The sequence below is a fragment of the Leucoraja erinacea genome, chromosome 39 (genome assembly GCF_028641065.1).
Source record: "Leucoraja erinacea ecotype New England chromosome 39, Leri_hhj_1, whole genome shotgun sequence".
Lineage (NCBI taxonomy): Eukaryota > Metazoa > Chordata > Chondrichthyes > Rajiformes > Rajidae > Leucoraja > Leucoraja erinaceus.
In genome coordinates, this window is record NC_073415.1 from 4717421 (window position 1) to 4741875 (window position 24455).

General features: G+C 44.6%; 1 protein-coding gene across 1 annotated transcript in view; it reads right to left on the minus strand.

The window, feature by feature from the left end:
* The window catches only part of LOC129714338 (coiled-coil and C2 domain-containing protein 1A-like), a 49290-nt gene that overhangs the window by 12436 nt on the left and 12399 nt on the right, over positions 1–24455 (minus strand). The window contains 17 exon segments of the mRNA XM_055663883.1: positions 829–919; positions 3234–3333; positions 4480–4531; positions 5492–5553; positions 6330–6403; positions 8289–8405; positions 10293–10351; positions 10809–10931; positions 12507–12679; positions 14120–14231; positions 16549–16670; positions 17179–17251; positions 18237–18367; positions 19833–19928; positions 20751–20823; positions 22209–22333; positions 23697–24036. Coding sequence (XP_055519858.1) covers positions 829–919; positions 3234–3333; positions 4480–4531; positions 5492–5553; positions 6330–6403; positions 8289–8405; positions 10293–10351; positions 10809–10931; positions 12507–12679; positions 14120–14231; positions 16549–16670; positions 17179–17251; positions 18237–18367; positions 19833–19928; positions 20751–20823; positions 22209–22333; positions 23697–24036 — 1923 coding nt within the window.

Here is a 24455-nt window from a genome sequence, read left to right on the forward strand (position 1 = left end):
ATGGATAGAAGACGTTTCGAGTGGGGACCCTACTTCAGACTCCTTAGTGCATGCATGGATTGGTTTTAGACAGCTAGTGAATCTCAGTAGGTACACAAAAATGCTGGAGAAACTCAGCGGGTGCAGCAGCATCTATGGAGCGTAGGAAATAGGCAACGTTTCGGGCCGAAACCCTTCTTCAGACTCAGACTGGAATCTCAGTGCTCCAGCCACAGCCCCAAACCAAGGGAATTATTCAAAATGGCACTGAAGATAGACAAAAAGCTGGAGTAACTCAGCTGGTCAGGCAGCATCTCTGGAGCAAAGGAATAGGTGATGTTTCCTTTTCCCTCCCAGAGATGCTGCCTGACCCACTGAGTTACTCCAGCTTTTTGTGTCCATGTTCAGTGTAAACCAGCATCTGCATCCAGAATGGCATCATCCCTTTGACAGCAACAACGGAATACATAGAAAGAGAAGGTAGAAACAAGGAACTGCAGATGCTGGTTAATACGTAAAAGAACACAAAGTGCTGGAGTAACGCAGCAGTAATTGGGGCCCATTTATGCCACTAGGAGGACAGTGAATTGTGGCATTCAAAGCAGGACAACCATTTGAAAGGGCAATAGGGATTAGTTGGAGACAGAGCCAGAATAGATTTGATGGGCTGAATAGCATCTTAGGCTATGATTGGAGGAAATAGCAGAGTTTGAATTAATTTAGTGGCATTCTGTTTATTTACTCAGTTACAAAATCATTCCAGGACATTTCTTTTGAATTCTAGTTTTCAAGTCACAAGATGATAATTTGTAATTGATACATGAAAGGAATAATCAGTGTGAGACTCACCTCCAGGATTTCCCGAATCTCACACCGCGATTCAAGTTTGTCCAGCTTAAGCTGGGTTGTTCCCACAACACGATCGTTCTTGAAAAGTCCCCTGATAAGGTGAAAAAGCACAATTATTTAAAGAATTAAAGAACAATTAAGCTTGAACATGAACTTGCATTTGAGCCTTTCATGTTCTGGTGCTCCGCAAAAGTCGCCACAGGCAGGCGCCATCTTATAATAACATTGTTATTTTGCACCAAGCCTCAACTCTTGAACAACCTCATGCAATGTTTTGGCAGAGCCTGGGTTTTTGTTTTGAGTTGGGGGTTAGGGATGGTGAGCAAGAACGAATCAATTTACCTTCATGGCCTGGAGATGAGCAGCAGGGTGGCGTAGCAGGTAGAGTTGCAGCCTTACAGTGCCAGAGACCCGCATTGGATTCAGACCACGGGTGCTGTCTGTACGGAGTTTGCATGTCCTCACCATGATGTGCGTGGGTTTTCTCCATGAGGTCCTCCCTCACTCCACCCACACTCCAAAGACGTACATTGTTTGTAGGTTCATTGATTTGCTAGATGTGGCCCTTGTGGCCAAGGTGCTCAGGGGATATGGTGAGAAGGCAGGTACAGGATACTGAGTTGGATGGTCGGCATGGACTAAATGGGCCTGTTTCGAAGGCTGGCCTATATCTGCACCTAAACTGTTTCTTGGATGGAGCGACCCACAATGGCGTAGCAGGTCTTGCAGCCAATATACAGTAGAGATTGGATTCAGGGACGGGTGCTGTCCAACGGAGTTTGCATGTTCTCACCATGATGTGCGTGGGTTTTCTCCAGGAGGTCCGGTTTCCACCCACACTCCAAAGACGTACAGGTTTGTAGGTTCATTGATTTGCTATAATTGCTCCCTAGAGATCTAGGTAGCGGTTGGTGTGCAGGGCTGTTCGGCAACCTGTTACATGGTGTATATCTACACCCACACTGCCCTTGGATAGTGACCCAGCACTAGTGCACATACAGTAGGACTATAGGGAAGTGGAACCAAGGGAGAGGGTGAAGAACTGGGGGCACTTCGCCCACTGCAACATGGCTGCCGAAGCTACAGTTTTTCCACTGCTGTTCCCAACAGTTCAGGTGGACAACATCCTCAGCTACGTGGAGTTTGAACGGACAGAGAATTAGTTACATCATACGCTGATAATCCTCTATCCATCGATTCAGAAATCCCAGCATAGAAACAAAGAATTGCAGATGCTGATTTACACACATCACCCGGCAAGATCGGCCGGGAACATCGGGCCTCCGTAGAGGCAACTGTGGAGGCCTCAATTGGCCCGACTATGGGGGAACTGGGGTCGGGGACTGGACTTTGTGCCTTCCCTCACAATGGGAACCATTGTGGGGGGGATGTTTACATGTTAAAATTCTTTAGTATTGTCATGTTTGTATTCTTTTTTTTCTATGTGCTGCATTGGCATAACAAATTCCACCAGCTGTGTGTGTGGTCATTAAAATCAATCAATCAATCAATCAATCAAAAAAAGACACAAAGTGTAGTAACTCAGCAGGTCAGGGCAGCATTTCTGGAGAAATTGTAATGTTTTGGGTCGAAACCCTTCAGTCCAGTCAGAATAGGGGTCTCAACATGAAACACTGCCTATCCATGTTCTCTAGGAATGCTGCCTGACCTGCTGAGTTACTCCAGCATTTAGTGTCTTTTTTTTGTGTGTAAACCAGCACCTGCAATTCTTTGTTTCTATGCTGGGATTTCTGAATCGATGGATAGAGGATTATCAGAGTATGATGTAACTAATTCTCTGTCCGTTCAAACTCCACGTAGCTGAGGATGTTGTCAACCTGAACTCTTGGACAGTGTAGCTTCGGCAGCCATGTTGCATTGAGCGAAGTGCCCCTTGTTCTCCCTCTCTCTCTCTCTAGCCTCCCACTGTCCACTGTCGGAAATCCTAAGGCCTTGGCATGTGGATCACCAAGCGATAATATCCGTGCTTCCTTCCCGCGCTCATTCGCCAGACATCAGGGCATCAGCCCCCGACCTCCCATCCCTCACACCTATTCTATTGAAAAGTCTACAACACCCAATAGCCCAGAACATTTGCTAGTCCACCAACAGTTCCAAGCATGCCAGATGAGATAAGATCAATAATCAATCATTGCAACGGTTTGGCTCTCTTGCTTCCATGTGGTGGACTTTAGAAAATCAACAGATCAGCCTAACTCTCTGCAGTGTTTGGGGTGTCAAGAGTCATACAGCACAGGAACGTGACCTTTGGTTCAACCCGCCATACCACACCAACCAAGATGCCCCATCCAAGTGCCAAGTTCATTAACACCATGTATAATCTAAATCGGCATTGACCCAACCATCTAGCCACTGAAATAGTGCCTTGAAGAGCAAATTCATACCCTTTATGAAGTATCTCAAATTTAATTCCTTTGGTCTGTACCACCCGCTTGAATGCTCGATGTTCTCGGTTGATGTTCAATTTAAACTTCTCATGGAATTCTAGAAGGCAAACAAAAGTGCAATTATAGCAGGTTACACAATGAGCCAGCGTTCAAAGAGAAACGAGTGGATTGTCGAGAGCTTCCATGGCTCCCACCAACCCAGTGCAAGCTCCAGTGGGACAGCAAAGCGGCCAGTGAGTTGTCTACCCGACATCCCACCGAGACCCTGGTCACTGGCCTTTACTGCTGCTCAATGGTGACCACTGTCAAACATAGACCAGTACAGCAGGACTGTGGCAAACTAGACATGAAGATCTAACCTTGAGCATTGTCCGTACCCATCCTTGTGTTTATCCAAGCGTCTCTTCAATGCCACTATTGTGTCTTCCTCCATCACCACCCCTGGCAGCGCATCACAGACTCCCACCAACCTCCCCTGTACATTTTTATACTCTGCCCCTCTCACCTTCAATCTATACTCTCAGTATTTGTTTTTTTCTCTCCAGGGAAAAAGGTTCTCACTGTCTATGCTTCTCTTAATACTTCTACCAGGTCTCCCGCAATCTCTGGCTTTCTATAGAAAACAATCCAAGTTTCTTCAACCTCTCCCTGTAGCTAATACCCTCGAACCCAGCATTTTGTGCCTATAATCAATATTGTGCATTCCATTGCAGAAAAAGGTAACGGCAGATGATAGCTTTCAAAAGAAGACACAAGTGCTGGGGTAACTCAGTGGGTCAGGCAGCATCTTTGGAGCAACATGGATAGGAGGCCTTTCATGTTGGGAACCCAAAACATGACCTATCCACATTGCTACCCGACTCACTGAGTTACTCCAGCATTGTCTTTTCATGTGCATTCGCTTGCGTAGTTGCATCATCTCTAATCTCTCTCTTCAGTGAATTCCATTTTCTGTGTCCAAAAGAGTAAACAAAAACATTTCCTCACATGCGACTCGTGCAATAATGCAAAGCGATTATTTGCATCAGGGCTTTGGTTAGTGTCGGCCTGCAAAAAAAGTGGTTCGCTAAGAATGCTCCACTGCCTCAGTACAGCTGTGCAAGCCTTGATGATGTGACGTTTCAGACATGGGGTGAACGATGGCACCTTGGAAGTTCAGACGTGGCTGCGAGCCACCGTTGACGGTGCAAACGTACAAACCGACACCCAAGCCAACAACAGTGGCAGCCGCAGCCTCACATACCTGGACAGTTAGTGTTCTTCACAACATTGGTTTTGTCCTTCTGTGCTTCTTCCTGTTGAAAGGAACAAAGTGATCACCATGGCGGCAGCTATGAACCTGCTGAGTTTCTCCAGCATTTTTGTCTACCTTCGATTTTCCAGCATCTGCAGTTCCTTCTTAAACACCATGGCGGCAGCAGTTCACAGCATCTTAAAAGCACTTTGGACTTTCTTTAGAGATGCAGCGTGGAAACAGGCCCGGTGGCCCACCGAGGGCCCACAGACAAGCGAACACCCCATACACTAGTTTTATTCTACACACCAGAAACAATTTATAATTTTGACCAAGGCCAATTGACCTACAAACCCGTACATTGTTTGAATGTGGGAGGAAACCGGAGCACCCGGAGAAAACCCACAGGGTCACAGGGAGAACGTACAAACTCCGTACAGACAGCGCCCGTAGTCAGGATTGAACCCGGGTCTCTGGCGCTGTAAGGCAGCAACTCTACCACTGCGTCACCATACCCTCCTGTGTATGTATGTATTCATTTATGTAGGATATATGTTTTTGTGTGTGGGGCAAAAGTGCTGCTCTTGAGGGAGTAGAGGGATATGGCTCACGTGTTGGCAGAGAAGGTTTAGGCAACTGAACATCACATACGGCCGGAGGGGCTGTAGCAGTGCTGTGCCATTCTATGTGTAGGAAGGAACTGCTGGTGTGCAGTGAAGATACAAAATGCTGGAGTAACTCAGCGGGTCAGGCAGCATCTCTGGAGACAAGGAATAGGTGATGTTTGGGGGCGAGACCCTTCATCAGACTGGTTGGAGACAAGGAAGAAAGGGAGGTGCGGGCGGGACAAAGCCTGGCAAATGATAGGTGGATACAGGTGAGGGGAGGGGGAGTCTGAAGAAGGGACTCGACGGGAAACACTACCGATTCTTGTTCTCCAGAGATGATGCCTGACCCGCTGAGTTACTCCAGCATTTTGTGTCTATCTTCTATGCTATGTTCTGAGCATGGTTGTGCTTACCGTGTTTGGGAAGGCAAACTCAAACTTGACAAAGGCATCCTCTAGGTCATTTGATGCAACACCTGTAGGGAAAAGAAAGCGGTCATTTTGTATCACGCTGCCTCTCACTGAAGAAGGATCTCGGCCCGAAACGTCGCCCATTCCTTCTCTCCAGGGATGCTGCCTGCGGACCTGCCGCAGAGTTAATCCTAGCTTTTTATCTATCCACTATCTGAACCCCTGCCACTGAAACAAAGTTATGTAGTGAAATCCAGCATTTTGTGTCACTGAGCTGTCATGGTTGTGTGTTTGGGAAGGCAAACTCTGACCTAGGTCATTTGATCTAGCTCATTTTGTATCACGTGATGGGAGTAGAATTCGGCCCGAAACGGCCATTCCTTCTCTCCAGGGATCTGCCTGACCCATCAGCTTTTTAGTCTACTCCGCCATTCTGAATCATGGTTTGACCTATCTCTCCCTCTTAACCCCATTCTCCTACCTTCTCCCCATTCTCGTACCTTCTCCCCATAACCTCGGACACCTGTACTAATCAAGAATCTATCTATCTATCTCTGCCTTCAAAATATTCCCAGATGGCCTCCACAGCCTGAGGCAAAGAATTCCACAGATTCACCCCCCTCTGACTAAAGACATTTCTCCTCATCTCCTTCCTAAATGAACGTCCTTTAATTCTGGCTGGGACCTCTAGTCCTAAACTCTCCCTGAACACCCTGAAGGGACAAGAGCTAAAGCAAGCACCAGCTGCTCCAGTGACTTAGTCATGCTGCTCGCTCCAATGGTCAACGTTTTCCTTCCTTCTGGACTAGTCAGAGTTGGTAAACTGTTAGGTCAAGGTTACCTGGAGGAGGAGGCAGGTTGATTCCTTTAACGATAAAAAGTACCAGGTCACTGTTTGAGAGGTCAGGAAATATCCTGAAACAAAGTTAAAAACAGACGTCAAAACATATTTCTGCATCATCTGAGCCAAGGAATTTCAAACTCTGGCAAATCTGACTCCAACGTTACTATGTTTTCACAGATAAGGAGACAAAACCATACCTATTCCTCCAGAGATGGCCCCACCATCACACCCGGTACTTGTGTCAAAATAATCCCTATTACTGAACTCCATAAAATGAAAATGAGAGGCAATATGCCTTTTACAGGACTCTTTCCTGGATGGAAATTGTTCAAATGAAAGATGAGCAAGGCATTTTTTGCCAATTCCTAGATGAAGTGGATTTCCAAATTATACCAGGAAGGATTCAAGGATCAAGCACTGGAGTCCCAGGCTGGACGTACAAAGCATAGATGGTCGCTTGTCCTGGATGTACAAGGCTGATGGAAATTTTGGTCGCCCAATTATAGGAAGGATGTCAACAAAATAGAGAGAGTACAGAGGAGATTTACTAGAATGTTGCCTGGGTTTCAACAACTAAGTTACAGATATAGGTTGAATAAGTTAGGTCTTTTTTTGCAGAAGGTTAAGGGGGGACTTGATAGAGGTCTTTAAAATGATAGATGAGTTGATGGACAAGCTTTTCCCTTTGAGAATAGGGAAGTTTCAAACAAGAGGACATGACTTCAGAATTAAGGGACAGAGGTTTAGGGGTAATATGAGGGGGAACTTCTTTACTCAGAGAGTGGTAGCGGTGTGGAATGAGCTACCAGTGGAAGTGGTGGAGGCAGGTTCATTGGTACAATTTAAAAATAAATTGGATAGGCATATGGATGAGAAGGGAATGGAGGGTTATGGTATGAGTGCAGGCAGGTGGGACTAAGGGGGGAAAAAAATTTGTTCGGCACGGACTTGTAGCCAGGGTGTCAGCTTGCCCGATGGCAAGTGGGCCCCTAATGAAGTGGGCCCCCTATATCAAGTGGTCCGGTGATGAAGTGGGCCCCCTTTGTATCCTGGCAACCAATATTTTTAGATCCAGTCCACCACTGCTTGCCAGCATCCTTAACACATCAAGAGAAGATTCGAGGCACTCAGTAATATTTTGATTGCAGCATTGTGGGCATCCTACAACGTCTTACGACTAAGATTGGCATTTTAATATTACTCAGACGTAATCGTTCAAAAATAATTCGAACAATTTTCAACAGTAGAAGCCAATGCGTCAGGCCAATTACACCAAAACCTTACCAGAGGCTGCCTGACCCGCAAAATTCATCCAGCACTTTGCATTTTACTGTATGGTTAGGTTGAGTCATTGGAGTCAGAGTCACAGAGTGATACAGTGTGGAAATAGGCCCTTTGCCCCAACTTACACACTCCGGCCACGTGCCCCAGCTGTGCTAGTCCCACCTGCCTGCGTTTGGTCCATATCCCTCCAAACCTGTCCTATCCATGTACCTATCTAACCGTTTCTTAAATTAAATCTTAAATTTCTGGTTATAAATTGGCTTGGTTCCAGATTTAATTAAATGAATTGAAGCACCACCAAACTGTGTGGAATTTAGGCTCATGGTTAAGCCATATGATTAAGATTTGCATTTTAAAAGATCATAAGATCATAAGTGATAGGAGGTAGAATTAGGCCATTCGGCCCATCAAGTCTACTCCACCATTCAATCATGGCTGATCTATCTCTCCCTCCTAACCCCATTCTCCTGCCTACTCTACATAACCCCTGACACCCGTATTAATCAAGAATCTAACCATCTCTGCATTCAAAATATCTCTGCCTTCAAAATTGACTTTGCAATATTACTCAAAGTTGTTCAAAAATAATGTAAACAATGTTTAACAGTAGGAGCGAATGAATCCATCCGATTGCTCTGAAGCCTTCTGCACATCTCTCAAACTGCTACTCACTTGACAACCTGGAAGGTCCTCTCCTCCTGGTGGTACCTGGGCAGCGGGCAGCCCTGGGCATGTGCCTGCTTCAGGATCTCTATATTCTTTTTGCAATCATCTGCCATTTTCTCAAACCTTCAAAACACAAACAAGCAGAGGAATGAATTAATGAGGGAATAATCCCTTCCTTGGCAATCTTCCATACAAATGTACTGTTTATTATGGTAGGCACAAAATGCTGGAGTAGCTCAGCGGAACAGGCAGCATCTCTTGATAGAAGGAATAGGTGAAGTTTTGGGTTGAGATCTCAGTCTGAAGAAAGGTCTCGACCCGAAACGTCACCCATTCTTTCTATCAAGAGATGCCACCTGATCCGCTCAGTTACTCCAGCATTTTGTGTCTATCTGTAAACCAGCATCTGCAGTTCCTTCCTACACGTACTGTTTATGGTCGAATAATAATAATAATAATAAATTTTATTAAATGGCGTCTTTCAAGACACTCAAGCTCACCTTACATCACATAATATCAGTAATAAACATACAATAAGCAACAAAGGCAACAAAAGCAACAAAATAAGAGAAGGCGGGTACAGGATACTGAGTTGGATGATCAGCCATGATCATATTGAATGGTGGTGCAGGCTCGAAGGGCCGAATGGCCTACACCTGGCCATATTTTCTATGTTTCAAAGCATAGCACGAGTTTAAATTGATATAAAATAAGATGCAGTTGTTGCTGTTAAAATGAGTAAGCTAGTTTAAAAAGATGGGTTTTAAAAGCGGTTTTGAATTCATTTGAATGGTTATGAAGACGGGGTGGGAGGTTGCAACGTTCACAAATGCAATCAACCTGGCGTGCACAATCAAATAAGATCAAATAGAACAAGTTGTCCTACACCTTTAGGCTGTGTACGCCATATGCAAGAAGAAGTTATAAATATCATCCATCCATCTTCAACAAATGAATGTCACGGATGCTTAAATTGTTAAATCAAATAAACACTCGAGATGCTGGAAATCTGATCTAAAAGCAGGACATCTTGGAAATGCTCAGCATGTTGGGCAGCATTTTTAGAAACAGAGACAGACTTAAGATTCAAGGCAAAGACATTTCCATCAGAACCGACTCGCAGGGATCTGACCTGAAAGATTAATCGTGTTTCTCTTTTTCTCAAATCATAAGACCATGAAATGTGTAGGAAGGAACGGCAGATGCTGTTTACGCCGAAGATAGACACAAAATGTTGGAGTGACTCAGTGGGGCAGGCAGCATCTCTGGAGAGAAGGAATAGCATGCTTTCAAGAGAGAACTAAATAGCAGAGTCAGGAGATATGGGGAGAAGGCAGGAACGAGGTACTGATTGGGGATGATCAGCCATGTTCACATTGAATGGTGGTGCTGGCTCGAAGGGCCAAATGGCCTACTCCTGCACCTATTGTCTATAGTGACATTTTGGGTCGAGGCATTTCTTCAGAGGGATCACCCATTCCTCTCTCCAGAGATACTGCCTATCCCACTGAGTTACTCCAGCATTTTGTGTCAATTAGATCATGAAAGGCCTGTTTCCATGCTGTACGACTATGAGCAACGTCTAACAAAATGGAGATCCAATGGGGGTCACCAATTTGCACTCCACTGGACAAAATAGGTAAAATTCGGCAAATCAGCTGCAATACAACGCTAACAGAACTATACAAACCACAAGAGTTGAACCCAATGGAATTACAATTACCCTTGAGACTTTGACGGGGCCAGGTTGGCAGAGTTTGATGACAGTTGTATGTTACTCCATCATTTCATCTTTTTTCTCTTCTTACTCACTTTCCAGTGAACCCCCTAGTTTAAACGGAGTCTCAGTAAATCGGATGCCAGTCCATCAAAATTCCCAAACAACCGGATAAGTAGAGGTGGGATTATTGGAGATTTACTGCGCCTCGTCTTGGCCATACCTTCAGAGCTACTTCAGAAAAATCAACTACTTAATCACAGATGGTAAAGGGTGAAAGTACAGACACTCACTTAGTGGTCTCAGACACGTTGCCAAGGTGTGTGTATTGCTTGGAGTACATCATGCACTTCTGTAGGCAGGCACAGAAATATAACATCATTAGTGGACACCATGGTGGAGCAACATTTTCCCAAACATATATCTCATCGTCAGAGAAGTTTAATTTGCACAAGTTTAAGTTAGTATATTTGACTAAAAAAAAAAGTACTTTCTTCACTTGTCTAAACTAAAGTTGGCCTGTGAATGAGTCTGTGGTTCCCACTTGACTACATAAGAACCCCCAAATCCAGAGTGGCTAGATTATCATCTGTTTATGAGTGAGGATCATAATAAGATTATTATTATCATCATAAGACTCTAATGCTTTGAGGAAAATGACACAGAGAGTGCTGGAGTAACTCAGCGGGTCAACCAGCATCCCTGGAGAACATGGATAGGTGACATTTTGGGTCAGGACCATTCTTCAGGCTGACTTGATACTTTGCACTAGTGTCTTCCCCAATGTTTTTGTTGAGTCGTTGCTTTACCTCATACTGCTCTCTCAGAACTTCCATCAGGTGATCGTATTGTTCAGCAGTTTTCTGGGGTACATTCACCCCTCTTTGCCGCACCAACACAAAGTCTTCCTCATTTTCCGGGGGTGCAGGTACCTAGAAAGTTAAGGGGTGGCGAAGTGTTCAGCACTGCTCATTTGTTAATTCACTCAACCAGATAAGTTTTCCACCCACTCTCAAGGTTAACAGGCCACATCTATGGTCACCAAACCACATCTATGGTCATCAAAAAGCTAACTGCTGGAGGACTCAGCGGATCAGATAGTATCTGTGGGAAGAACTAATGGTGGTTTCTGGTTGGGATCCTTCTTCAGTTCCGAAACCTTGCATGTTCTTTTCCCTATTCAGATGCTGCATAACTAGCTGAGTTCCCCCAACATTTTGTTTTATGCTTTAGATTCCAGCATCTGCAGCCCCTTGTGTCTCCTCTGGGTTACCTGCTGTACCCCACATCTGGAAGCAGGCATGGACTTGGCCAGATTACTAGCCTGTCTACTAATCCCGGCTGCCAGTAAACTGACAACAGCACAAACTCGTGGAACAAATCAATGTTATGATATGATATGCAAATGCCCTTAATTAGGTGCAGGAGCTGAAGAAAGACTGGATAGACTTGGTTTATACTCTCTAGAATTTAGAAGATTGAGAGGGGATCTTATAGAAACTTACAAAATTCTTAAGGGGTTGGACAGGCTAGATGCAGGAAGATTGTTCCCGATGTTAGGGAAGTCCAGGACAAGGGGTCACAGCTTAAGGATAAAGGGGAAATCCTTTAAAAACCGAGATGAGAAGAACTTTTTTCACACAGAGAGTGGTGAATCTCTGGAACTCTCTGCCACAGAGGGTAGTTGAGGCCAGTTCATTGGCTATATTTAAGAGGGAGTTAGATGTGGCCCTTGTGGCTAAGGGGATCAGGGGGTATGGAGAGAAGGCAGGTACGGGATACTGAGTTGGATGATCAGCCATGATCATATTGAATGGCGGTGCAGGCTCGAAGGGCCGAATGGCCTACTCCTGCACCTAATTTCTATGTTTCTATGTTTCTAATAAAAAAGTATTTATTAGCCGGTTCGGATCCCGCTTGGAGTGCATACTGTCGTTGTGTCCTTGGGGCAAGACACTTCACCCACCTTTGCCTGTGTGTAAATGTAATGTAATTATGTGAAGCACTTTGGGGTCAATGCAAGTTGACTAAAAATGTGCTATATAAATAAGATTATTATTATTATTATTATTATTTAAAAGACCAAAAAATAAATTAAAAAAATCGTGCACCCAAGTCGTGAACAAAAATAAAATGCAGCGACATTTCCTGCCATCTTATTGGGTGATAATTAAAAAGATTCTTTCAGATGGGCATAAAATGGCACCATGATAATATTTAGCAAAACACTGGTTGAGCTGGTGCCCCACAGCTCTGGAGACCCAGGTTCCATCCTGACCTCGGCTGCTGTCTGTGTGGAGTTTGCACATTCTCCCTTGACCACATGGGTTTTCTCCCACATCCCAAAGACATGCAGGTTTGTAGGTTAAATGGCCCTCTGCAAATTGCTCATAATGTGTAGGGAGTGAATGCAAAAGTGGGATAACATAGAACTAGTGTGACGGGGCGGTCGATGGTCAGTGTGGACATCGGAATAGCACGTTTCTGTGCTGTATTCATCAATTTACCTTGGTAATATCTACAGGCAGCCCTCCTTTAGCAGCTTCAATCATAAGGTCCAGGCCTTTAGCCTGTCGAAGATACAACTTTGCTCCTTCAATGTCGTTCTTCTGCTTCTTCTGCAGCGCTGCCTGCATGAACTGCTTTTTCCTGTTCTGCAAGAACTGCAACTGCTGCTGAGCTGCCGGGTGAAAGGAACAAAAGGATGGGCTTAGACATTCCTTAACTATGGTTTAATAATAGCAAAAAAATTAATACTTAAATTTTGGAAGGGTACATCAATACCAACGCTTAAAATGTGGATTGCAAGTATGTTGGACACCGCTCATCTTGAGGAAATGAGATTCCTCCTAATGGATAAATCAGACCAATTCATAACGAGTTGGTCTCCATTCGTCGTTTTTTTGGAATCATATGGTGCAACACAATTGTAAAAAATAATTGTTTCAGGACTGGACGAGGGTTGGTCAAGACTATAAATAATGATCTCCTTTTCTTTTTTATTTTCTTTTCTTTTCACTATTTTCTCTCTCAACTTTCTTCATTTACTCGTTCTCTTTCTTCACACACTATATATTTCACATCTTTCTATCCTTTACTATCTAACTTCTTTTTCTTATTCTCATCTTTTTTCAATGTAACAAAAAAAAAGTTGTACATAAAATGTATTATGAAAATATATATTAGGCACTTTGGTGCCATATGACTGTACTTACTTCTAATAAAATAAAATATTTTTTAAAAAAAAAGACATGTTTGCAATGTGGCAAGCACGATGTCAGGCGGCACTGAGCCAAGTGTGCAAGGGCGTGCGCCGTTCAACACTCTCGGATGTAACGCCAGGTTAGAGGGAGGGACAGAGTAGGAGTGGCAAGGGATCTTGCCAGAGGCAGGAGGACGGGAAATAGAAAACAAAATAGTCTAGTTCCATTGAACAACTAACAATCTGCTGGATAAAGCCAACAGATCGAGCAGCATCTGTGGGGATGGGGGGAGGAATGGACTTGTCGACGTTTCAGGTCGAGACCCAGCGTCAGGAGGGAGAGGGGAGAGGGAAGTAGCTGCTCTAGTAGCTGCTCAATGGTGCAGCTGTAGAGTTGCTGTGGAGCTGCATTACAGCGCCAGAGACTCTGGTTTGATCCCCACTATGGGTGCTGTCTGCAGGGAATTTGTACCTTATTTCTGTGACCACGTGGGTGTTCTCCAGGTGATCGGATGTCCTCCCACATTGCAAAGACATGCAGGTTAATTAGCTCATGTAAATTTCCCCTCGTGTGTCAGATGAGAAAGTGGGACAACATAGAACTAGTGTAATGGGCTCGACGTGGGCTTGGTGGGCCAGTCACCTCGCTCTATGTATGTCATGTTGTTACATGTGGGCGGAGCACCAAGGCAAATTCCTTGTATGTGAATACTTGGCCAATAAACTAACTTACTTACTTATCTCAATCAGCAATGACAAAGGACCGTTGATCCAGATAATAGACCCGTGCTTACAATAACTTTAGTGCCACATAAGAGCTTGCAATGATTGAAAACCCCAGAACCAGAACTGACTGCACCTGGAATATTTCACAGTGCGAGGCAGCTCTCCAAATTTCAATTTCAATTTCAACCTTACCTTTGCCTGACATTTGCTTTGGTGCTGGGCTTTCTGAACCGTTGGGGGCAGCTGGCAATGTCCTTGGTGTGGATGCCCGGGAGAGTGCTTGCTGAGAAGGCCTTTGTGCTGGCTTTAAAAAAGAGCAGAGAGGGGAAAAATGCATTACCACTCACATTCCAATGTTTAGATAACAGAATACTACTAAGGTGATAACTGTATACCTATGGTTGTAGCCTCTTCATGTCCCACCTTAACGCAATGTTTCCTCATTCATTTCCCATTTACCTCTGTAACACAGCCAATGCCTTCAATACTTGGAATGTTCCCAGTTTCTTTAGGGTGGTGAATCTGTGGAATTCATTGCCACAGAAATGTTGTGGGGGGCCACGTCGATGGATGTTTTTTAAGGCAGAGTCCATATAACCATATAATAACCATATAACAATTACAGCACGGAAACAGGCCATCTCAACCCTTCTAGTCCGTGCCGAACACATAATCTCCCCTAGTCCCATATACCTGCGCTCAGACCATAACCCTCCATTCCCTTCCCCATCCATATAACTATCCAATTTATTTTTAAATTATAAAAACAAACCTGCCTCCACCACCTTCACTGGAAGCTCATTCCACACAGCTACCACTCTCTGAGTAAAGAAGTTCCCCCTCATGTTACCCCTAAACTTCAGTCCCTTAATTCTCAAGTCATGTCCCCTTGTTTGAATCTTCCCTACTCTCAGTGGGAAAAGCTTTTCCACGTCAACTCTGTCTATCCCTCTCATCATTTTAAAAAAACCTCTATCAAGTCCCCCCTAACCTTCTGCGCTCCAAAGAATAAAGCCCTAACTTGTTCAACCTTTCTCTGTAACTTAGTTGCTGAAACCCAGGCAACATTCTAGTAAATCTCCTCTGTACTCTCTCTATTTTGTAGTCATATAGTTTCTGGATTAGTACGGGTGTCAGGGGTTATGGGGAGAGATAGATCAACAATGATAAGAAGGGTGGAATAGCCTCGAGCCAAATGGCCTAATTCTGCTCCTATCACATGATCTTTACCCTGGTTAACAAATGTTATTTACATGAAATACTTCCTGTCCTTGTGTACCTCTGTGCTGCACCTGCATGGTCTAGGGATCATCTGCCTCTTACTGGGCAGAGGCCCAGCCAGTCCCCTCCTCTAACAATCTGACTGAATCTATTCTCACAAGGGACAAAGGGTATTCAAGAGAGGGTTACATAGAAAAATAGAAATTAGGTGCAGCTATTCGGCCCTTCGAGCCTGCACCGCCATTCAATATGATCATGGCTGATCATCCAACTCAGTATCCCGTACCTGCCTTCTCTCCATACCCTCTGATCCCCTTAGCCACAAGGGCCACATCTAACTCCCTCTTAAATGTAGCCAATGAACTGGCCTCGACTACCCTCTGCGGCAGAGAGTTCCAGAGACTCACCACTCTCTGTGTGAAAAAAGTTCTTCTCATCTCGGTTTTAAAGGATTTCCCCCTTATCCTTAAGCTGTGACCCCCTTGTCCTGGACTTCCCCAACATCGGGAGCAATCTTCCCGCATCTAGCCTGTCCAACCCCTTAAGAATTTTGTAAGTTTCTATGAGATCCCCTCTCAATCTCCTAAATTCTAGAGAGTATAAACCAAGTCTATCCAGTCTTTCTTCATGACAGTCCTGACATCCCAGGAATCAGTCTGGTGAACCTTCTCTGCACTCCCTCTATGGCAATAATGTCCTTCCTCAGATTTGGAGACCAAAACTGTACGCAATACTCCAGGTGTGGTCTCACCAAGACCCTGAACAACTGCAGTAGAACCTCCCTGCTCCTATACTCAAATCCTTTTGCCATGAAACATTTTGCTCTTTGGACAAGTGGAATCGAAGGATATGGGGAGAAAGCAGGAACGGGGCACTGATTTTGGATGATCAGCCATGATCATATTGAATGGCAATGCTGGCTCGAAGGGCTGAATGGCCTACTCGTGCACCTATTTTCTATGTTTCTCCGTAAGGGTAGATCAGGCTTGACCGTATTGAATGGCAGAGCAGCCTTGAGAGGCTGAATGCAAAGGCCGCAGCTACACCCAACTCTTAGCGGGACAGGTAGATCAGCCATCGTTGCAGTTCTGCTCTAGCCCCATGCTGTACCCCTTTGGTGGTTTAAGACAGACATCATTTCAGGAATCTTTAGCAACTTTGTGGTATAATGAATGGCCCAGTGAAACCAGCACACTTAACCCAGCAGGGCCAGATGCTGAAACATCAGGGTTCACAAACATGATTAGTGTTTTACTGCGGGTACTATTTTCTTTCCATGTCACAGTTTCACAGTAGATGACTTCCATGCTGGCTGAAAACATGTTTAGCAACTGGTTTGAAGGCCAGGAAGATTGAAGTGAAGATGTTTCAATGCGGGATGGTCACCTTTGAAAGCCTACCTCATCCTCATGGTCACCGTCTTCATTCACCTCCTGGTTGGCCAGCTTCATTGCATTCTCCAACACTCCCACAATGGTCTGATTGTGAGAGCCGCTCTCTGATCCGTGAAGAGGTGGGAAACCTGGAGGTACAGAATCGGAATGTCATATAGGTTCTAACAAAATTACGTTCCTGCAGTCATAACAGCAAAAAAAAACAACAAAAAAAACACACAATTGACACAATTCCACACAAACATCCATCACATTGAATCTCCAAACACCTCCTCACTGTGATGGAAGGCCGCAGGTTCCCCACCCGACCCAAACCATGGCAGCTACAACACACTTTTGTTTCCTTGTTGATAAATCTCCATCTTTAGAATAAAAGGATTTAAAAAATTGGTTTCTTTTATGTTTCTGTTTGATTTTAACCCTCTGCACACCACTGATCTGTTCAACAATGAACGAGTAGAAAGAAATTAAGTGTGTAGAAAGGAACTGCAGATGCTGGTTTATACCTGAATTTCTTACTCGTTCATTGTTGAACAGGAGTAACTCAGCGGGTCAGGCAGCATCCTGGAGAAAAAGGATGGGTCACGTTTTAGCTTGGGACACTGCTTCAAACCACTTCAAAAAGTTGTTCTTTACCTGGTGGCACTGGAAGTTCACTGAGGTTAACATTTCTTCCTGCTTTGTGACCTTTAATGGAATCCTGATATTGCTGGAAAAGATTAAAAAACATTGGTAAAGAAAGGCAGGGAATTGTTAAACCGAGTATCTGCTCCTTCACCCTCAACATGTTTGAACAGATGGAGAGAAATAGCAGCAAAGCAGGGAGATGAGTTCACACAAGATAAGCAAGGAGAGAGAGGGTAGGGGTGTACACATGCAGTGCCGGGACTGCCAGCAGACCAATTCACACATTGCATTTCTACCTAAAACCAACAATTAGGTAAAAAAATGACCCACTGACACACTCGCCCAAACTCAAAAACTACTTCAACGATGGGTCGTTTGAACAACTACTGAACAAAGAGATCAACCTAATCATTAGAGTCACACTGCATGGGAAACAAGCCCTTCAGCCCAACTCGTCCATGCCGACCAAGATGCCCCATCTAAGCTTGTCTCATTTGCCTGCATTTGGTCCAGATCCATATAAACCTCCCCTATCCATGTATGTGTATAAGTGTCTTTTATTGTACTTGTCTCAACTAACTCCTCTGGCAGCTCATTCCATATAACTCCCTCCTTGGTGTGGAAAAAGTTGCCCTTCAGGTTCCAATTAAATCTTTTCCCTCTCACATTAACACTAAGTCTGGTTCTTGGTTCCCCTACTCTGGGTAAAAGACTCTGTGCAGTCGCCCCATCATAATTGTAAAACATCTCCATATGATTACCCCTCAGTTTCCTGCGCTCCAAGGAGTAAAGTCCTAGCCTGCTCAATCTCTCCCTCGAGTCTCGGTAAAATCATCTCTGCACCTCGTAACATTTAGGCTACAGTTAAAGAGGAACAGTAGTTAACTTTGAAGGGTTGACCAAAGTGAGCAATTCTGGAAGATTACGTTTAAGAAGGAACTGCAGATGCTGGAAAATCAAAGGTGGACAAAAATGCTGGAGAAACTCAGCGGGTGAGGCAGCATCTATGGAGCGAAAGAAATAGCCAACGTTTCGGATCAAGGCCCTTCTTCTGGAAGCTTGCTTACTTTAACGATGCGTTCATGCATTCTTGCTTTCCGGTCGTTGCCTGCACTCTTTGCCTGTGCAGCGGCTGATTTGTACTTGTCCATTCTCTGTTGAAGAGCCTCCATGATATTTTTCGGGGGAGGGGGAACTTCTGTGGGTAAGAAAATTAACAGCTTTGATTAACAGAAGGACTGTTAAGGGCCTGTCCCACTTACGCAATTTTTTCGCAGCAGGTCACCGAAAAATGTCACCATGTTGAAAATCCAGCGGCGATCAGAAAAAGGTACGACTCTTTGGGCGACTACTCACGACCCATACATGTCGCCTGTATGGTCGTGAGTAGTCGCCCAAAGAGTTGTACCTTTTTCTGGTTGCCACTGGATTTTCAACATGGTGACAATTTTTGCCCACCTGCAGCGACTATGACGTGTGATGGCAGTCGCCAAAAAAAATCGCGTAAGTGGGACAGGCCCTTTTTAATCTCGCCTGATTCAAGGTAGAACTTCAAGTCCCATTTAATCAGGACACGACCAGTGGAACAGCACCATACTGAATGCATGCAACACCTGCCAAATATGTACAAGAAGGGTCCCGACCCAAAAGTCACCCATCCATGTTCTCCAGAGATGCTGCCTGACCTGCTGAGTTACCCCAGCACTTTTTGTGTACTTTCACAGCTCTGTGGCAATGCAGGCCGCAGAGAATAGAAGTGCAGGATTGCATTGGGATTACCAGCGGTGAGATGGTGCCTACATCTGTGTTGCAAACATACCAGATACCAGATACAATCGGTGAAATATGGTGGGGGGGGGGGGGATACAACGCCAAGTTTATCAGATTCAGATTCAGAGATTTTAATTGTCATTGCAGTGTACAGTACAGAGACAACGAAATTCTTCTCATCTCCATTGAAGAGCGACATAGCAAACGATTTCCCCCTTATCCTAAGTGTCGGGGGGGGGGGGGGGGTGGTGATTGGCAGTCAATGAGGTGCGTTGTTGAGTAGAGTGACAGCCGCCGGAAAGAAGCTGTTCCTCGACCTGCTGGTTCAGCAACAGAGAGACCTATAGCGCCTCCCGGATGGTAGGAGGGTAAACAGTCCATGGTTGGGGTGAGAGCAGTCCTTGGCGATGCTGAGCGCCCTCCGCAGACAGCGCTTGCTTTGGACAGACTCAATGGAGGGGAGCGAGGAACCGGTGATGCGTTGGGCAATTTTCACCACCCTCTGCAATGCCTTCCGGTCGGAGACAGAGCAGTTGCCATACCATACTGTGAGTAGTTGGTAAGGAAGCTCCTATACTGCAATAGAATGCCAAGTTTATAACAACAGGTCCAATGGTTGCCAGGGTTTGCAGTTAGGGTGGATGGTGCTCGAGTTAGATCTCAGGCAGATCAATAGTAAAGCTGAGACTGCGGCCAGGATTGGGCATTCAAAGTTTCCCATTCCCATTTAATGATCCCTACAGCGAAGCAATTCTGGAATCGGACTAGTCAGATTGCCAGAGCAAGAAAAAAGTGAACTCTGCAGAAGGGCAGTATGGGAGAGAAGTGGGTGAAAAACAGCAGGGTTACTTCGTACCAACAGAGGGAAATCCCCTAATGCATTCAAGACCCACCTGATGCAGTCACTGACTGTGCTGGAGGCGCTGCCGGAGCCGAGAGAGCAGGCAACTGAGAGGGAGGAGGGATCGATTGCTTGTCCTTTGGTGCATCTAGGAATATAAAGGTGCAGATTAGATAAGAGTCTGAAGACCCGCAACGTCACCGATCCATGTTCTAGAGAGATGCTACCTGAACCACTGAGTTACTCCAACGCATTCTACAAAGATAACATACAGTTCAATAATGTGTGTGAGCGTGCATATATATATATATATGTGTGAGCGTGTATATGTGTGTCTGCGTCTAACATATACTTCAATGTGTGTGAGCGTACATGTATATGTGTGAGCTTGTATGTGTGTCTGTGTCTGAAATACACTTCAATAATGTGTGTATATGTGCATGTGAACACACACACATACACACACGTTATTGAAGTGTATCACAGATTCACACATTTACATTCCCTCACTCTCACATACATACGCTCACAATCCATTCACAATTCATGCCTACTATGTTCTGTTGTGCAGAAGCAAAGCTTATTTCATTGTCCTATCAGGGACACATGACAATAAACTCTCTTGAACTTGATACAGAGTATGTGAGTGGGTGTAAGTGTGAGTACACTCACATACATCATATTGTTTACAGTGTATTATGTTTACATATTCTGTTGTGCTGCTGCATGTAAGAATGTCATTGTTCTATCTGGGACATATCACAATAAAACACTCTTGCCTCTAGAATGATAGCATCTAAACTAATTCTACATTGCGAAACCACTTCCTAAAAATCACAACATTCGGATAAGGCTCTAGATTAAACAGGTAAGAATTGTCTCTGGTGACACTTTGTAAGAAATGAACTACATCTATGAAAGCACGGAATTACACCAAAGCATAGAGAGATACTAATGTACAAATGCATACCAAAATGGGGTGGCAGCTGATTGAAATCCACTGTCCCTCCTCCATCCAGTGCCGCAAGAAAAGGATCAAATTTCTGGTTTGATGAGAAAAAACAAAATGCTGTTAAGGATGACAGAAGATGTACATTTTCTCCAAAGCTTCCAATACACGTGGAAGTCACGGGGCTGGCTGGAGTAATCACAACATTATGTCTCTCCCCAAATGCTGTGTAAAATTGCAAAAAGGGGAGGAAATTCATTTTTCTCAGGTCTGTTTTGCATTCGATGACATTATGACTGATCTGCATCCAGCTTCACAGTCACCTCAACACCCTAATTTCACAAAAACTAACAATCTTTGGTTGCAAGTACAGCTTCTGATAATTTCATTGATTAGGATGAGAGAGTTTAATGGGGACTGGATGGGTGGGGGAGAGGGAATGGAGTATTTATTACAGGTGCCAGAATTCTCAGATGTTGATAAAATCATCCTATTATTTCCCCATTCCTTTCACCAGATATGCAGCAATGATTCTGTGCATGGGTCAAGTTATGGAAGCAACAGAAACTGGCCAAATGCATTTTTGGTCAGATCTATACCAACAATAACCAGAAACGGTGTTAAAACAAGAATTGACTTTTGTCAGCGCAGTAGGGTTGCTGCCTTACAGCGTAGGTTTCGACCCCGACTACAGGTGCTGTCTGTATAGTTTGTACGTTTCCCAATGACAGTGTGGGTTTTCTCCGGGTGCTCTGGTTTCCTCCCACACTCCAAAGACATGTAAGAAATTGTAAATTATTCCCAGTGTCAGATGGTGCAAGAGTATGGGTTGATCGCTGGTCTGCCCGGACTCGGTGGGGCAAAGGGCCTGTTTCAGCGCTGTATCTCTAAAATCTTACGTCATTCTTTTGCAGAGAGGGAACCTGGGCCTAGGCTGTCGGACTCAAGTTTCTTCACTATTGAAGTGAACTATATTATTTTAACATGACTTGCAACTTAATGCAAAGCTGAACATCAACATAGTCAAGAGGAATGTGATAATGTTTTAGTAATAATAATAATAATGGATGGGATTTATATAGCGCCTTTCTAGATACTCAAGGCGCTTTACATCGCATTATTCATTCACTCCTCAGTCACACTCGGTGGTGGTGAGCTACTTCTGTAGCCACAGCTGCCCTGGGGCAGACTGACGGAAGCGTGGCTGCTAATCTGCGCCTACGGCCCCTCCGACCACCACCATCATCACTCACACACATTCACACACAGGCAAAGGTGGGTGAAGTGTCTTGCCCAAGGACACAACGACAGTATGCACTCCAAGCGGGATTCGAACCGGCTACCTACCTGTCGCCAGCCGAACACTTAGCCCATTGTGCCATCTGTCGGCCCTTAGATTAGTAGATTGGGAAATATATAACGTGCTCACATCCTGTGCTTTGAAACATGGAAGTTAATGGGATTTATCATTAACCTCACCTTGCTTATTTGGTAGTATTTTGTTGCAAGTTCCGTGTCCCCGCTGCGCTTGGCGTGCAGTGCGGCCAGCTTGTATTCTCGTTGCCTGCTCATTGCACTCTCCCTCATGCTGGAATTCACTGATACTGAACAACATTGAAAGAACAAAGCTTAGAGATTTCAATACCACAGAGATGTCATGTCCATTGTTCCTTAGAAACATTAATACCTCTTTCATTCCAAGAGCAGTACCCTGTGGCAATAACACCAACTTGAAAGGCAGACTGCGCCAATGCTGTAAGTGCATGAGAATTGTGGCTTCAGGAGGAGCATGATTTATATTATTCAATCAAAACATTTACATTGACATCTATTCACAAGAAAATCTTCTATTGGAAACGCAAACCTGTTTTTTTTAAATTCTGAATTGATATGATGGTATCTTGATGGCCGTAACAACAAATACCATGGGACTAGTCTGCAGAACATTTTACATTTAAACAGCTTCTATAGAATGTATGTTCTATAGGTGTATGTGACAATAAATGAACTTATGAACTTATAGATGTGCTGCTCCTAAAACACCTAAAGATTTGCTCAATCTTCACAACTTCAATTCCATCCACTAAAACAAAGACAGACAACATGACTACTTACTAACAGTTGTACGCTCTGTTGATTGTCAGTGAATTTCAGCCCAAATTTGCTAACACGTAGATTTATAATAATTTGGACCTAACTGAGCTTGATTGGCAAACTGTAAAAATAAATTAGATGACTAGAAACAGCATCAAATCGTTCCGTTCCCCCCCCCCCCCCCCCCCAAATAGTCTCCTAACATTCAGAGAGCAAAGAATAACAGCTTCACCACATGTCAGGCTTCCAATTAAGGTAACAATAAAGCCCAAAGATGATGCTTCAAGATTAGTATGGATGTGAGGAGTTATGGGGAGAAGGCAGGAGAATGGGAGTGAAAGGGAAAGATAGATCATCCAGGGTTGAATGGCGGAGTCAACGCGATGGGCCGAATGGCCGAATTCAGCTCCTATCACTTATTGCATCAACATTGAGAGAACTTTCAGGTCGAGACCCATCTTCGCACAGTACCTCCTCTTCGGTTTAAACCAGCATCTGCTGTTCCTTCCTACATCAGTCTGAAGAAGGGTCTCGACCCGAAATATCACCTGTTCCTTTGCTCCATAGCTGCTGCCTCACCCGCTGAGTTTCTCTAGCATTATTGTCTAACTTCGATTTTTCCAGCATCTGCAGTTACATTAACATTACACGTGGAATAGATCGGGTAGATGCACAGTCTCATGCCCAGAGTAGAAAAATCAAGAACTAGGTGGAGGGAAAAAGATTTAATAGGAATTTGAGGGGTCATTTCTTCACACAAAGGGTGGTGGGTGCAGCTGGGACATGTTGCAAGCTGGGCAGGAGGGCCTGTTTCTTAGCTGTACGACTACAACAATAGAAAGCATTGGACAGGTTGGAGAATTCCAATCCTACCTGCTTTGTTATTAGACACAGCGATGGTTGTTTCTATTTTTGCGGGTACCGGCAGTGCCCGTGGGCTTTGCTCTGCGGCTGATGGAGCAATAACTTGGGGTACGGACATCTTTGGCTTGGGTAGCAGAGCAGGTGCTGCAGGCTTTGGCGGTGGCACAGGGTGCTCTGTGGGCACAGAAATGTCGATCAACAAAGACCGATCCCCTGTTGAGGGTGTTGCTGTCTCCGAGGCGGGTGGAGTGGCTGTGTTATTATTTCTCCCGGAAGCCACGGCGGGTGGGATGTCTTCTTCATCAATCTGCTTCCCTTTCTTCACAGATGTAAACATCGATTGTAGAGTCTTAAAGAAAAAAAGAATAAATCATTAATAGGACTGAAAAAAATATTTTTTTCTCATTTGACTGTACTCCACAATCCAGGTGTCCTTGACCATTAAAAGAGCTCAAAGGGCTTCCAGTGGTCAGAAAGTGACAGCTCCAGCCCAATGTAAGGACATAAGACAACCTAGGCCTGAAACTCACACCAGCAACAAGATCCTAAACTCAACGTTCAGTTGGCATTGCCCCACGGAAACAGACAAGATCCAACAATTCCAATTGTACATGGGCACCAAAGTCAGTCACACAGCAGCAAAACAGGCCCTTCGGCCCAACTTGCCCATGCTGACCACCATGTCCAATCTACACTGCTCCCACCTGCCTGCTTTTGGCCCATATCCCTCTAAACCCATCCTATCCATGTACCTGTCAAAATGTTTCT